The 12,953-nt window shown below is 40.7% G+C and overlaps 2 protein-coding genes across 2 annotated transcripts in view; both read left to right on the top strand.

Moving 5' to 3' along the window:
• LOC109913613 (guanine nucleotide-binding protein G(i) subunit alpha-1) overlaps nucleotides 1-12,953 on the top strand; it is a 1,176,207-nt gene that overhangs the window by 71,000 nt on the left and 1,092,254 nt on the right. The window lies entirely within an intron of this gene.
• Nucleotides 3,926-12,953, top strand: part of LOC109925135 (lysine-specific demethylase RSBN1L) — a 56,118-nt gene continuing 47,090 nt past the window's right edge. The window contains exon 1 of the mRNA XM_020525142.2: nucleotides 3,926-4,524. Within this exon, the coding sequence (XP_020380731.2) occupies nucleotides 4,023-4,524 (502 nt within the window). The 5' untranslated portion in view covers nucleotides 3,926-4,022. The remainder of the gene's footprint in view (nucleotides 4,525-12,953) is intronic.

Genomic DNA, 12,953 nt, shown 5'->3' with positions numbered 1-12,953 from the left:
TGAAAAGAAGGTTGGGAAGATTTGATCAAGGTATTCAAAATCATGTGGGTCTGGATTTAAAGTAATTTGGCGGGGCGGCGGGGGGAGAAAGTAGAGTAAAAGCAATGAGAAAAACAAATTTCCATGCCTTTTCATGATTAAGTTCTGGAATGGACTTCCTGAGACTCTGAAATGTTCAAATCTGAGTTACACTGTTATCTAAAAAAGAATATGCAGGGTTATGGGGTGAAAGTTGGAGAATAGAACTCTGAATTGCTCATATGGAGAGTTGGTACAGACATGAGCCGAATGGTGGCCTCCAGCACAGTAACAACTGATTCTTGTCAGTGATACTACAGAGGGTTCAGCAGAGATTTACCAGGACGTTGCTGGGTATGGAAGGTTTAAGTTATAAAAGCTGGGGATAGGCTGGGACTCTGTTCACTGGATCATAGGAGGCTGAGAGGTAACCTTAAGGTTAATAAAATCATGAGGGGTATAGATAGCATTAGTGGTAGGTGTCTTTTCCCTAGGATGAGGGAATTTCAAGACTCGGGGGCATTTTTTAAGGGGTGAGAAATCTTTTAAAAGATGAGGGGCAATTTTTTAACACAGAAGATGGTTCATGTGTGGAATGAACTTCCTGAGGAAGTGGTGGATGATTTGGATGGGTACATGAATAGGAAGGGTTTTGAGAGATATAAGACAGGAGCAGGTAGGATTAGTTTAGTTTGGGATTATGGTCCGCATGGACTGGTTGGACCAAAAGGTCTGTTTCCATGTTGTATGACTGACTGTAAAGAAAGCACTGCTGTGGAAATGCATGCTGTGGCTCAGGATTGAGATGAGTCTGGCTGAGGAAGATGTGCTTTTAGGCTTTGAAAGTTTTGATGCTACTACAAAATTGCTGTTTTTTTTTTAGAAACGAGTCCCAAGGCAATTCACAGCATTGCAAAGCAACTGTTAACAAATCATGTAAGGTCACATTAGGACAGTTGAATAAAAGCTCGGTGAAAGTGAGATGGATAGGTATACGAAGGAAATTCTGGAATGTTCAAAGCCTAGGCTGCTGAAGGCATAGCCACCATTAGTGCACAATTAAATCAGGAATGCACAGGAGATTAGAGATATTAGTTTTGCATGGATCTGAAAACCAATATGTGTGCTTTAATTTAGAAGCACTGGGAGTTTCTGTCAATCAAACAGTAGGGTAATGGGCAAATGAGACTTGGCGTGAGTAAAGGCACAGGCAGACTTTTGGATGACCTCCAATTTATAGAAAGTAGAACGTGGACAACTGACTGGCGGTGCATTGGGAAAGTCAAGACCAGAGGTCAGCATTAGGGGACCAAGGATAGATAGATAGTTGTAAGCTGAGGAAAAAAAATTAATATTTCCATTTCTGATTATAGAATTGCAATTTATTTTAAATACACACGGGAGCATTTTAAGAGATAGCAACAACTGCAGATGCTGGAGTCAGACAGTGTGGAGCTAAAGGAACACAGCAGGCTAGGCAGCATCAGAGGAGCAGGAAAGTTGACGTTTCGGATCAGGACCCTTCAGAAAATGAACAAGGTAACCTGACTCAAAACGTCAACTTTCCTGCTCCTCTGATGCTGCCTGGCCTGTTGTGTTCTTTCAGCTCCACACAGTCTTTGGAGCATTTTATGCTTTTTCATGTAACTCCATGTTTGAGTTTGATTTGATTTATTTATTATTACTTGCACTTTGTTACAAAATAGTGAAGAGCACGGTCTAGTGTCACGACTCTCCAGCACCATCTTACCACAGAAAAATAAAGCAAAACAGAATATAAAGACAGAGAAATAGTGTTCAACTTGGTCCTTCTTGATTACTCCACCATGGCTGTGGTGACATAAATCCTTTTCACCAAGTCACTGCTCTTTGGTGCCATCTCACCTCCACAGACACCCTTGCCACTGCAGAGGCCACCAAGTACCTCACCAGCTCAAACTTGGCTCTCCTGCCATGAGTTTGCTTTAGGCTCACCTTGCTGCTGCAACTGCTGCCATTAAGTCTTGTACAGGGCATCTGCCACCGGCTCCGTAAGTCTGTAGTGGACGCAGATGCTGCTGGGAACCCAAACTTGTCGGTGCTGTGATCACCTAATCAATGGGTTCCTGGTGGCTTCTACAAACTCATTTCTGCTGCAAGTCTGTACTGGGCCCACTCACTGCTGCCAATGCAGTCGATGTGACTGAACTCCTCCATGAGAGGCAAGTAAAATAAGAGAGAGGGGGCAACTTTAAAGCAAACTAAAGGAGCAGATGAGTCCTAGTCTCAGAAGCTCTACTCCACTGCCATCTAACTGGCATATGTATTAGATTTAACTGAAGTTAGTGTCAATAAATTTGTTAGTATCAGACTTGCATCGAAGCATTGTGGTTTCATCACTTATAATACATAAGCCCCACTGGTAATTGGAGTTTTCAGTACTTGTTAAATTGAGTCTGTTTGAATCACTAACTCATTTCTTCAAACATTGTGTGCTAGTCTCCAACTCTGCTTCAGCTATTTTCTGCAATTTATACTTTTGCCTCCTTTTGCAGGATTGGCAAAAACAGTACAAGTTAGGTAGCCTCCCACCATTAGCATAAATATTTACAATTTTGTGATCCCTATATTTATCCTAAATAAAAACTGAAAGAACTGTAGATGCTGTAAATCGGGAACAAAAACAAAGTTGCTGGAAAAGCTCAGCAGGTTTGGCAGTATCTGGGAAGGAAAAAACAGTTAACGTTTTGGGTCTGGTGACCCTTCCCCTTTTCCAGTAACTTTGTTTTTGTTCCTGTATTTGAGTAGCCTTGCTCGTCAATAAAGCTGAACAGCTTTAGATACTTCATTAGGGCACAGGTAGTGGAATAACCTAGTTCTGGTGCTTTATAAACAAAGAAACTGTCCTCCACCCAAGAAACTCTCTGTAGGTTCAAAGAGTCTGGCATTATTAGACAGTGAGAAAATAGTTGGCCTGGACCAGATCGAGCCCTGGGTTCGGGGGGTGGCGGAAAAGGGCAAATAAAAGCTCCACGCTTAGCGGAAAGGATGCCCCTGTCGCCTAGGTGATCTAGGGCTATTATCCAATTTCCTTAAACATGTGCTGCATTTTAACCAGGGCATAAGCTTTGTATCCGTCTTCATGTTTGCATAAGATTCTCACTTGTACAAAACAAATGATATCTGGACGTTATAATCTATTTTTAGTGATGCTGGTTAGAAAATAAAAGCATGAGCAAGACATCTTGGATGCAGCCTCTGTGCTGTAATAGTTATGAAATAGTTGAGAGGGCGGTCTGGTCGGCGGTTTAAAAGTACGACACTCTCCGGTAGACAGTGTGGACTAACTGTTCAAACCACTGCAGCCGGACTCGGACCTGGGCGGTTTCCGCCGAGCCGCGATTGACACGAAAGCCTGAATTGCACAAACAAGGCCTCTGGTTCTTTCGAAACATCCGAACTGAGATGATAAAAGAGAGTAAAGGGAATCAGTCACTTCAAATGACGGGACTAGTTTGGGCAGTCTGTCGTTCCCATTAAGACTTCATCTGTAAAATCCGCAGGCCGTTGGTAACGACTGCAGCTCCAGCCCCCCGTGCGAGACAGTCTCCTGATGTCACACTGGAATTAATCCTTTCGGCGTTAAATCCCTTGCACATTCTAAAAAAAATCTGTGTAATGTGCTGTAGTCTTTCAATGTATATGCATATTTAAAATTGATTTGAAAATATTCTAATGATGCTTTTTGAATTTTTTTGTAACATTTTACAAACATTTTCACATCTTTCTTGATAATACCTACTCCGTACTTAGAAGCCACCAATTTTATCACTTCTCGTACAAGAAGCCTCGCCCCTTTCCCAGGCTTACTACTTCCGTTTTAAAGGTTAACGGAAGCCATCCCGGTGTATGATTGATGTGTGATGTGGCCAATCAATGAGCGGGTTAGATGTTCTTGTTAGGTTGGCTCTGATACCCCTCCAAACGTCAGCTTAGAGAGATTTCTCTTTGGCCCAAGGTTCAAAATGGCGCAGTTGAGTTATGTACGTGTCGTGATGGAGAAAAATGATAGCGAGGAGCGGACTGAGCTGCCTCCAACAACTAGTACCGAGATTCTCAAAGTGAATCCGGCTTTGCATTCTTCAGATCACCGTAAGACAGTGGCCAAGAAAAGGAAGATGCAGCCATTGCTCGATGGTTACGCTAAACCCAAAGTGGAAGTGCGTGGCGCGCCGTCGCCGACTAGTTTGTTACCGGTGAGCAAGGCTAATGATGAGAAAGATAGGGACAGAGACCGGGAGAAGGACAGTAGTAACATTATCAAAAATTGTTCTGAACTTGGTGTGAGTTCTAAATATACAGTGCCTTCACCTGCCCCTCGTCCCCTTCCCCCTGTTTACTCCTCGCTCTATATTCACTCAAAATCAAATAAACCTTCCAAGGAAAAGTACAACAACAGCAGCAAAGAGAAGGAGAAGAAACACGGGGCCAAGAAAGAAAACGGCGACGTCAAGTTACTCCAGAAAGGTACAGTGCTACATTTTGAAATTAAGTTACTTTTGAGGCCGACTCGTTTTTTTTCCTGCTTGTATTATTGACAGCAAATGCAAACGGTATGCCTGAATGAAGTTACTGTGCTATGTAGTGCTCCCAGATGATTTTTTTTTTGGCGCCAGTCAGGTAGCAGATTTGAGAAAATCTGCGCCAGCTTAATACAGTACTGGAAATGTCGAAGTCTGGAAACGTATTGTTAAGGATCTCTAAATTGACATTGTAAAGTGGATTTGGTTATTGAAGTAGAACGCTACCTGGACATTTTATTGTACTTTGGTAGTTGTAAAGTTACTTTAATATCCCTTCACTCTCTCTTTCCTCATTTTAAAATCTTGTTCCTTACGATAGTTGCCTCTGCCCAATTAGTTTTGACAACATGTCACTTTTCAATTAGTAATTATTAAAACTGAGATTAAATGTTTACATATTAAATTCAGGGAAGGTGGTGGCTGAGTGCTAAGGTTGCTGGACCGGTGATCGAGAATCCCAGACTAATGTTCTGAGGGGGTTTCAAATCCCCCCATGGCAAATGGTTAAATTTGAATTCTTTTTTAAAAATCTGGAATTTAAAAACTAACCTAATGATGACTATGTAGCCATTTTAAATTGTTTTTTCAAAAATCAGGCTTTGACATCTGTCATCCTTACTTGGTCTGGCTTACATGTGAGTCAGCAATGTGGTTTTCTCTTAAATGCGCTGTGAATGGATAAGCAAGCACTCAGTTGTGCTAAACCACTATGAAGTCCAATTAAAAACATTAAACTGTATGGACCTGCTGATCAACATCAACATAAGCACTAGAAATGGCAGCAGTCCTGTTGACCCTGCCAGTTCCCCCATTAACATCTTGAAATTGGGAGAGCTGCCCCCAAGACATGTCAAGTAGTAATCTGACATGATCGTACTTTGGAATCATGAATGCAGATACTGCCGCAGACACTCATTACCATACTTTCCTATGAGCAAGACACCCACCAGATGTGCCACCACATTTGGGCTATGGGTTGGGAAGGATTCACTTGGGATTCCTCTGTATTGACTCCAGACCCCATGAAGTCTTAGTTCAAATGTGGACAAGGAAACTTGCTGATTACTGCCTATCATTTTCACCCCCCTCCCCCCCCATGCTTTCAACCGATGAGTCAGTACTCTCTCATGTTGAATGCCACTTGGAAGAACATAGAACATAGAATGTACTGTGGCAGGGGTACTTCAATGTCCATCACTAAATGTGGCTTGGTAGCACCATTATTGACTGAGCTGGCCAAGTTCCAAAGGATATTGCAGCAATACTGGGTCTGCAGGGCTGGTGAGGGAACTGTGATCAAAAAATCTACTTGCCTGGATCAGTGCAGCTCCACCAACACTCCAGAAGCTTGACATCAGCCAGTACAATGCAACTTGTTTGTTTAGCATCTGATCCACCATCTTTGGCATTCAGTGCCTTTAGCATTGAAGCGCAGTAGGACCAAATTTTATCATTTATAGGATGCACTGCAGTAACTCGCCAAACTCCCTTTGACAGTACCTTCCAAATCCCTGAACTCTACTACCTAAAGGGACAATGGCAGCAAATGTGTGGGAACACCTTCAGTTCCCCTTCCAATTATGCACTTTCTTGACTTAGAACTGAGTTGCCATTCCTTCACTATTGCTGGGTTAAAATCCTGGATCTGCCTTCCTAACGACAGTGGGTGTGCCTACACCTCAAGATCTGAAGTGGTTGAAGAAGTTAGCTCACCTCCACTTTCTTCACGGCAATCAGGAATTGGCATTAGATGGCGATAGCAAGAACTGCAGATGCAGGAGTCAGAGTCAATACAGTGTAGAGCTGGAGGAACGCAGCAGGCCAGGCAGCATCAGAGGAGCAGGAAAGTCAACATTGCAGGTCGGGACCCTTCATCAGGACTGGGGTGGGGAAGGGAGTTCGGAAATAAATGGAGGAGAGATGGGCTTAGCCGAAGGTAGGTGGATGCAGGTTGTGGGTAGTGGTGATAGGTCAGTGGAAGGGGTGGGGTGGATAGCTCAAAGAGGCAGGGATGGGAAGGAGGGTTGGACATGTGAAAGGCCAGGGGTAGGGAGATTTTGAAACTGGTGAATTCTTTGTTGAAGCCACTGGGCTGTAGGCTCCCAAGGCAGAATATGAGGTGTTGTTCCTTCAGCGTTAGATGCTGACCTCATCCAGTGACCAAATTTAAAACGACAATTCTGATGCCTTTAAATAAAAGTACAATACATGTTGAATGTCCTAAACAGATACAAGCATATTTATTGGAAAAGCTCAGCAGGACTGGCAGCATCTGTTAAGAGAAATGAGAGTTAACGTTTTGGGTCTGGTGAACCTTCCTTAGGGTCACAGGAAGTTTCTGTTTTTGTCCCTGATATACAGCATCCACAGTTCTTCTGGTTTTTACTAACATATTCTGTTGGTTTTAACACAAGAATGGTTACAGTAAACTTAATTATAATTGAGAGTAGTTGGCCTCTAGGTACTACTGTTTTATTTGGCAATGTCTTATTGGGCTGCACATAATGCTTTTCTGCCAAAAGCACAGTGAATCAGCTGTCTTTGCTGCTGTAGAACCAAAAAAAGTAGTTTGTTTGGCGTAACTTTCGTCTATGATTATAGACTTGCTGTGTTGTTAGGGTGATGAAACCTGAGAACATGTAACTGATGAAGAAAAGTATTGAAAGCATTGGGTCTTTGCACCCCCTTTTAAATGGGGGTGTGAGGAAAGAAGTGGGGATGCTTTCTGGAGAAGATAATTCTAAACTCTCAACCCTCAGAGAGGGGAAAAAAGAACCATTTTCCTCAATTTTGTCTTACGAGGGAAACATCTTTCTGGGTATCACCTTGTTCAGTCCCCTCAGGATCTTGAATGATCTTTGAAGATCATTTTTCGGTACTCAGTACTGTGGATTAGGTCTCACCAGTGCCTTGTACTGCTGCAGTAAAACCTTCAATAAAATTCTGTTTACCTTCCTAATTGTTTGTGCCTGCACACTTCATAATTTATGCACTAGAACACTTGGATCCTTAAGTACCACTGAATTATGAAATCTCCCTTTCGGTAGTAAATTGGTTTTCCCTCCTGCCAAAATGAACAACCTTACATTTGTTTACATTTGTCCACATTATATTCCAGAGGCCAAATTGTGGAGTTTGATGAGAGTAAGTATTGAAAAACTGATAAGATCAATAACCTGTGAACACAGATTTTAGATAATTGGAAAACATTCAGAGGAACATGTGTTTTACACAGTTATTGTGATATGGGATACAGTGATGAAAGGTTGGGAAAAGTAAGATCAAAAGTGACTTTCAACAGGAGTTTCTGTAAATTCATGTAAAAGACAAAAGGGCTGTGGGGAAAGAGAAGAGAGGGGCATATTTCCATGTGGTGAGCTCTTTCACAGAGCTAGCACATATATAGTGGACCAAATGGCTGAATTATTAAACTTGTATTCATTTACAATGACTAAATTTGTCATGTCATTTTTATTTACAGACGTTAGCCACTATCAGGATTGGAATTCCTTTTCCCCCTATGAGACAGATAACAGCTGATGGCTGATCTGATTATAAGTTTTTAAGACGATGAAAAGAACTGATGGGGTAGATGCAGAGAAACCAGAATCCAAAGCTAGAAGTTATAAATATAAGGTCACTAAGAAATCCGGTATTGGAAAATAAATATTTAGTTAAAAGTAATAAAGAATAATTGAGGCAAGTACCTTTGTGTGAAGGGGGCGCTAGATTAGAATAGTAAAAAGAAAAGATATATATATATATACTGATCAAGGGGAGGTGACTTTTTAAAAATCAAATCACCGTGGCTACAGAAATACTTGCAAGTTAATCGTTAAACATGTTCAGGCATACAAAAAGATGAAAGCGCAAATACCACTAGCTCAAATCCCAGTTCTTAAACAAATGATATTAAAATCTGTATAAATCATATTTTCTGTCATAGTAGGAATGTAATTTGTGAAGAGCATGTGAGGTTCCAAAACAATATTGATAATTGCACAAAGATTTGCCAAATAGAATTTGGGAAAATGTGCAATTGTCCACTTTGGCATCTTTGACAAATCTGGATTTGTTTCACTTCTAGCATAGTCAAAATGAAGCAATTTGAAGTACAGCCAATTGATCGAATAAGCCAAGAACCAATATCCAACATGTATCAGACGTAAGATTTTCCAACATTAATGTTTAGCCGTAAATCTGGCTATGGCAATAATGTTTTAGCCATATATTTTCTTTGTATAGACGTTCCCACATAATTAGCAATTTCTAGTGGACAGCATTGGGTTATTTGAGCAATATTTGATTTAGAAGTTGGAAAAACTAACGTAGGAGAGGTGAAGGTGTTTTGTAGAACTAACTGAAGCAAATATAGATGGTAGAAGGAATTGAATGTGCTACTATATTAGCCAAAAGAGAGAGGCAAATAACATGTTACTAGAATCTCAATAGAATTTTAAGAAGCTGAAAACTGCAAGATGATATGCCCGTGACCTACTTTTACTCCTAAGCTGACAATACCTCTATTAAGAAAGATTCCCTCTTCCCTCTTCAGTTCAGATGGCACAATGGTCTTATCCGTTTCTAGCCTCTTTCAGTTCAGACCCGTTTGTGCTTTGTGTTCCTTCGGTTCTGGCATCGTGGACATTTCCAATTTCTATTGCCTATCCATTATTGGCTGTACCTATTTAGCTTAAGCGCTGGCACTTTCCATCTCTTCTTCAAGTCCGTTCTTATGACCCATCTCTTTGACTAAGCTTTCAGTTGTCTTTCCAAGTGTGTCTTTGTGGCACTGTTAGTGCATCCGTGAACAGTCTTGGGACTTTTTAGTTATATTAAAGGTGCTGTATGATTGCAGGTACTCAAAAATATTTTTTAAAAAAAACAAATGTGACTAAAACAGCTTCAGAATGAAAGCTGATAAAGTGGTAAATGAAAAAGAGTTGCTGATGGGGAAAATTAGAGCTGTAAATGGCAAAGGTCAGAGCAATATCATGAACTGAATAAAATTACATGCTGTTGGGAGGTCAGGATCACTTCTGTTGGAAGTTTGGGAGACTGTTTCAAAAGTGCCCAGTCACTCCATTTTACCATTTCATGTTGAAATACTTTGTGATAAGCAGCAGAACAGTATTTCGAATCATGGAGGTGTATGTGGCTAACTATCTCACATGAAATAAATATTCTGGAACTTCAGTCACTCTTCTTCGCTAAGTGTTTATACTGTGCTTGCGTGAGGAAAGCCTGATGCAAGGGGAGTTAATATTGTAATGTTGGACTTGTGCATTTGAAAGGCCTTCATTATACACTGGATAGTCTTGAAAGATTTCAACCTATGTACACTGAAGTCAATTCATTTCATGTACAAAGCACAGTATCAGTAAAATGCGAACTCCCTAAGTTTAATCTCATGGATCACCAGTAATGAACCATGTTTAGATCAATGGAGGTGTCAATAACGAACTTTAATCATTTCATTTAATGCAATTAGATCTGTAGAAATCAAAAACTGCTTCACAGCTTTTGCTAAATAGATTTTACAGTAATTACTGAAGTTATTCATTATCTCTAAATAGCCCACAAAAGCTCTGACACTTTGTTTCATATGTAAATTATAGTCCATTTTTCAGATAAATTTAATATTTTGAACAGGAATAAGCCTAAATAGCTGTATATGTTGGGGAAAGTGTATCAAGGCTTTCACAATGCCTGCCTATTCAGTATCTTTTTATAATTTTAACTTCTTTAGTTTTTTCTGCAGAATTTCTGCTTGCCATCAGGATAGAGGAAGTAGCAATTTTTTTGATGATCTAAGTTTATGGAGGATGCAAGATGAAGGCTCCAGTAATGTTATCTTTAATTAGTTCAACTTATCTTCACGAGACAAACCAACACCCTTTACCTACTTGGCACCTCAACATGTTTCCTACCATCTAGTAGATTTCATAAATCATCGTGATCATTAATTTAAATTTCAATAAAAATGGATGCACCTTCATAATGTGATTGAAAACGATAGTGATGCTCAATTAATATCCACTCCAGTGATGCTAATGAGTTATACATTAGCATGAAACAATGCACAAGATGATACAAAACACGAGTAAGCATGTATTATTTAGCACTTTTGAGCTGTTCTGCTGTTCAGTAAAGCCATGGCTGATTAGTTGTGGGCTTGATGCCATTTTCCTGCTTGACTCCCATAACTCTTCCTTGTTAATCAAAGATCTGTCAAACATAGCTTTTACTATATTCACTAAGTCAGCCTCTACTGGTATCCGGGATAGAGAATTGCAAAGCCTAGCTACTTCTGGAGGGATGGTATTCCTCCTTGTCTGTTAATTGAGACTCTCCTTATTTTCAAACACAGGCCGTCATCCTTCTGTTTCACTCACTGCTTCCCCACAACACACAAGCACACACATGCTCTCGCCAAGACGAAACATCCTCCCGGCAACTCACTCTTTCAGATCCTGTCAGAATCTTGTATGTTTATGTGAATGTATTAATAAGATGCTCATTCTTCTAAACTCTAATGAATAGAGGCCTAATGAGCTTAGCCTTCCCTCCTACAACAACCCCATCATTCCAGGAATCATCAATTGTACCTTCTCAGAACAATGTACTTATTATCCCACCTTTAAGGAGGTTAAAGTTGTATGCGGTACTCCAGATGTGATGACAGGCCCTGTACACCAAATGTAACATTATCCTACTTATATACTCCATTCTCCTTGCAATATACTATCCTTGCCACCTTTCATACCTGCATGTTAGCTTTTTGTGATACATTAACCAGCACTTCCAGGCGCCTCCCTAGCATAGATTTTGTAATCTGTCTCCATTCAAATAATAAACTGTTGTTCTGTTTATCCTGCCAAAATGAGAGAACTTACATTTTCCCAGATAACAAGGCATAGAGCTGGATGAACACAGCAGGCCAAGCAGCATCAGAGGAGCAGGAAAGCTGACATTTCGGGTCGAGACCTTCCTCAGACCCTTCTCTCCCCTTTCTGAAGAAGGGGTCTCGACCCGAAACGTCAGCTTGCCTGCTGTGTTCATCCAGCTCTACACCTTGTTATCTCAGATTCTCCGGCATCGGCAGTTCCTGCTATCTCTGTTACATTTTCCCACACTTTCTTCATATTTTTGCCCACCCAGTTGACCTGTCTAAATTCCAGTGTCTCTCCATTCAAATTGTTATCCAACCGATCTTTGTGTCATCAGCAAATGTAGCTACCATTGGCTTGGTCTCTTCATCCAAATCATTGATAAGGCTGGCAAATAATCTCGGACCTTATTTTTGTCTCCCCACATTGTTCTCAGTAAATTGATCTTGTGGTCTTCAACGCACATAGTAGCATTATCTGCATGTTTCGTTATCAGAGGGCAGTTTGTGGCCCTATCTCTCACAAATAACGAGGACTGTGTAGTTGAGGACCAATTAAAGTTCGCAAACCTGAAAATGATATTTATCGGAATTCTCTGCATCCTGTTTGCTAACAAATTCAACAACCTGTTAATCCAGAGATTGAGGTAATGTTCTGGAGAACCGGATTCAAATCCTGCTGCAACAGATGGTGGAATTTGAATTCAGTACAAATCTGGAATTAAGATTCGAATGGTGACCGTTGTGGATTATTGGAAAAACCTATTCAGTTGACTAATGTCTTTTAAGGAAGGAAACTGCCATCCTTAGCTGGTCTGGCCTCCAAGTGACTCTAGACCTACAGCAATGTGGCAGACTCTTAATTATCCTCTGGGCAATTAGAGGTGGCCAGTAAATGCTGGCTTAGCCAGTGATGCTGTCATCTTGTGAATGAACTTTAAAATTCAAGCACCATGGTCTCCTATATTGTGTGGCACCATATTGAATACTTGTTGGAAATCCAAATGCACCACATCTCCTGGTTTCCCCAATATTCACCTTTCTATTATTCCTTAAAGAATTCTGATGTATAGATTACTCTAATGCTGTTTTGCTTTCACAAAACCTTGTTGATGATCCCTGATTGCATTGATTTTTTTTTAAATGGCCTGCTATTACTTAATAATGGATTCTGGCATTTTCCTTTGGATCTGATGTTAGGCTAACTGTGATGTATTGCCTGCTTGGTGTGTCTCTGTGTCCGTCTTTCATTCTCTTTTTTTTCTTGCGCTCTTTTCGCTCGCTGTTTTTTTCTTTTCGCTCTTTTTTTCGTTGTGCCCGCGCTCTCCCTCCGTGCCCGCGCTCTGAAATTATATTTGCCACATCGCAGTCCACCATGACCTTTGTGAAATCTTGGAAGATTGCAACCGCCTTCTCTGCAGCTACTTTCCATCAGTCTGAAGGATTTGTCAGCCTTTTGATTTCAATTGATCTTTGTTTTTCTG

This window comes from Rhincodon typus, chromosome 22, assembly GCF_021869965.1.
Source record: "Rhincodon typus isolate 14 chromosome 22, sRhiTyp1.1, whole genome shotgun sequence".
Lineage (NCBI taxonomy): Eukaryota > Metazoa > Chordata > Chondrichthyes > Orectolobiformes > Rhincodontidae > Rhincodon > Rhincodon typus.
This window is presented reverse-complemented; position numbering and strand designations above follow the sequence as displayed.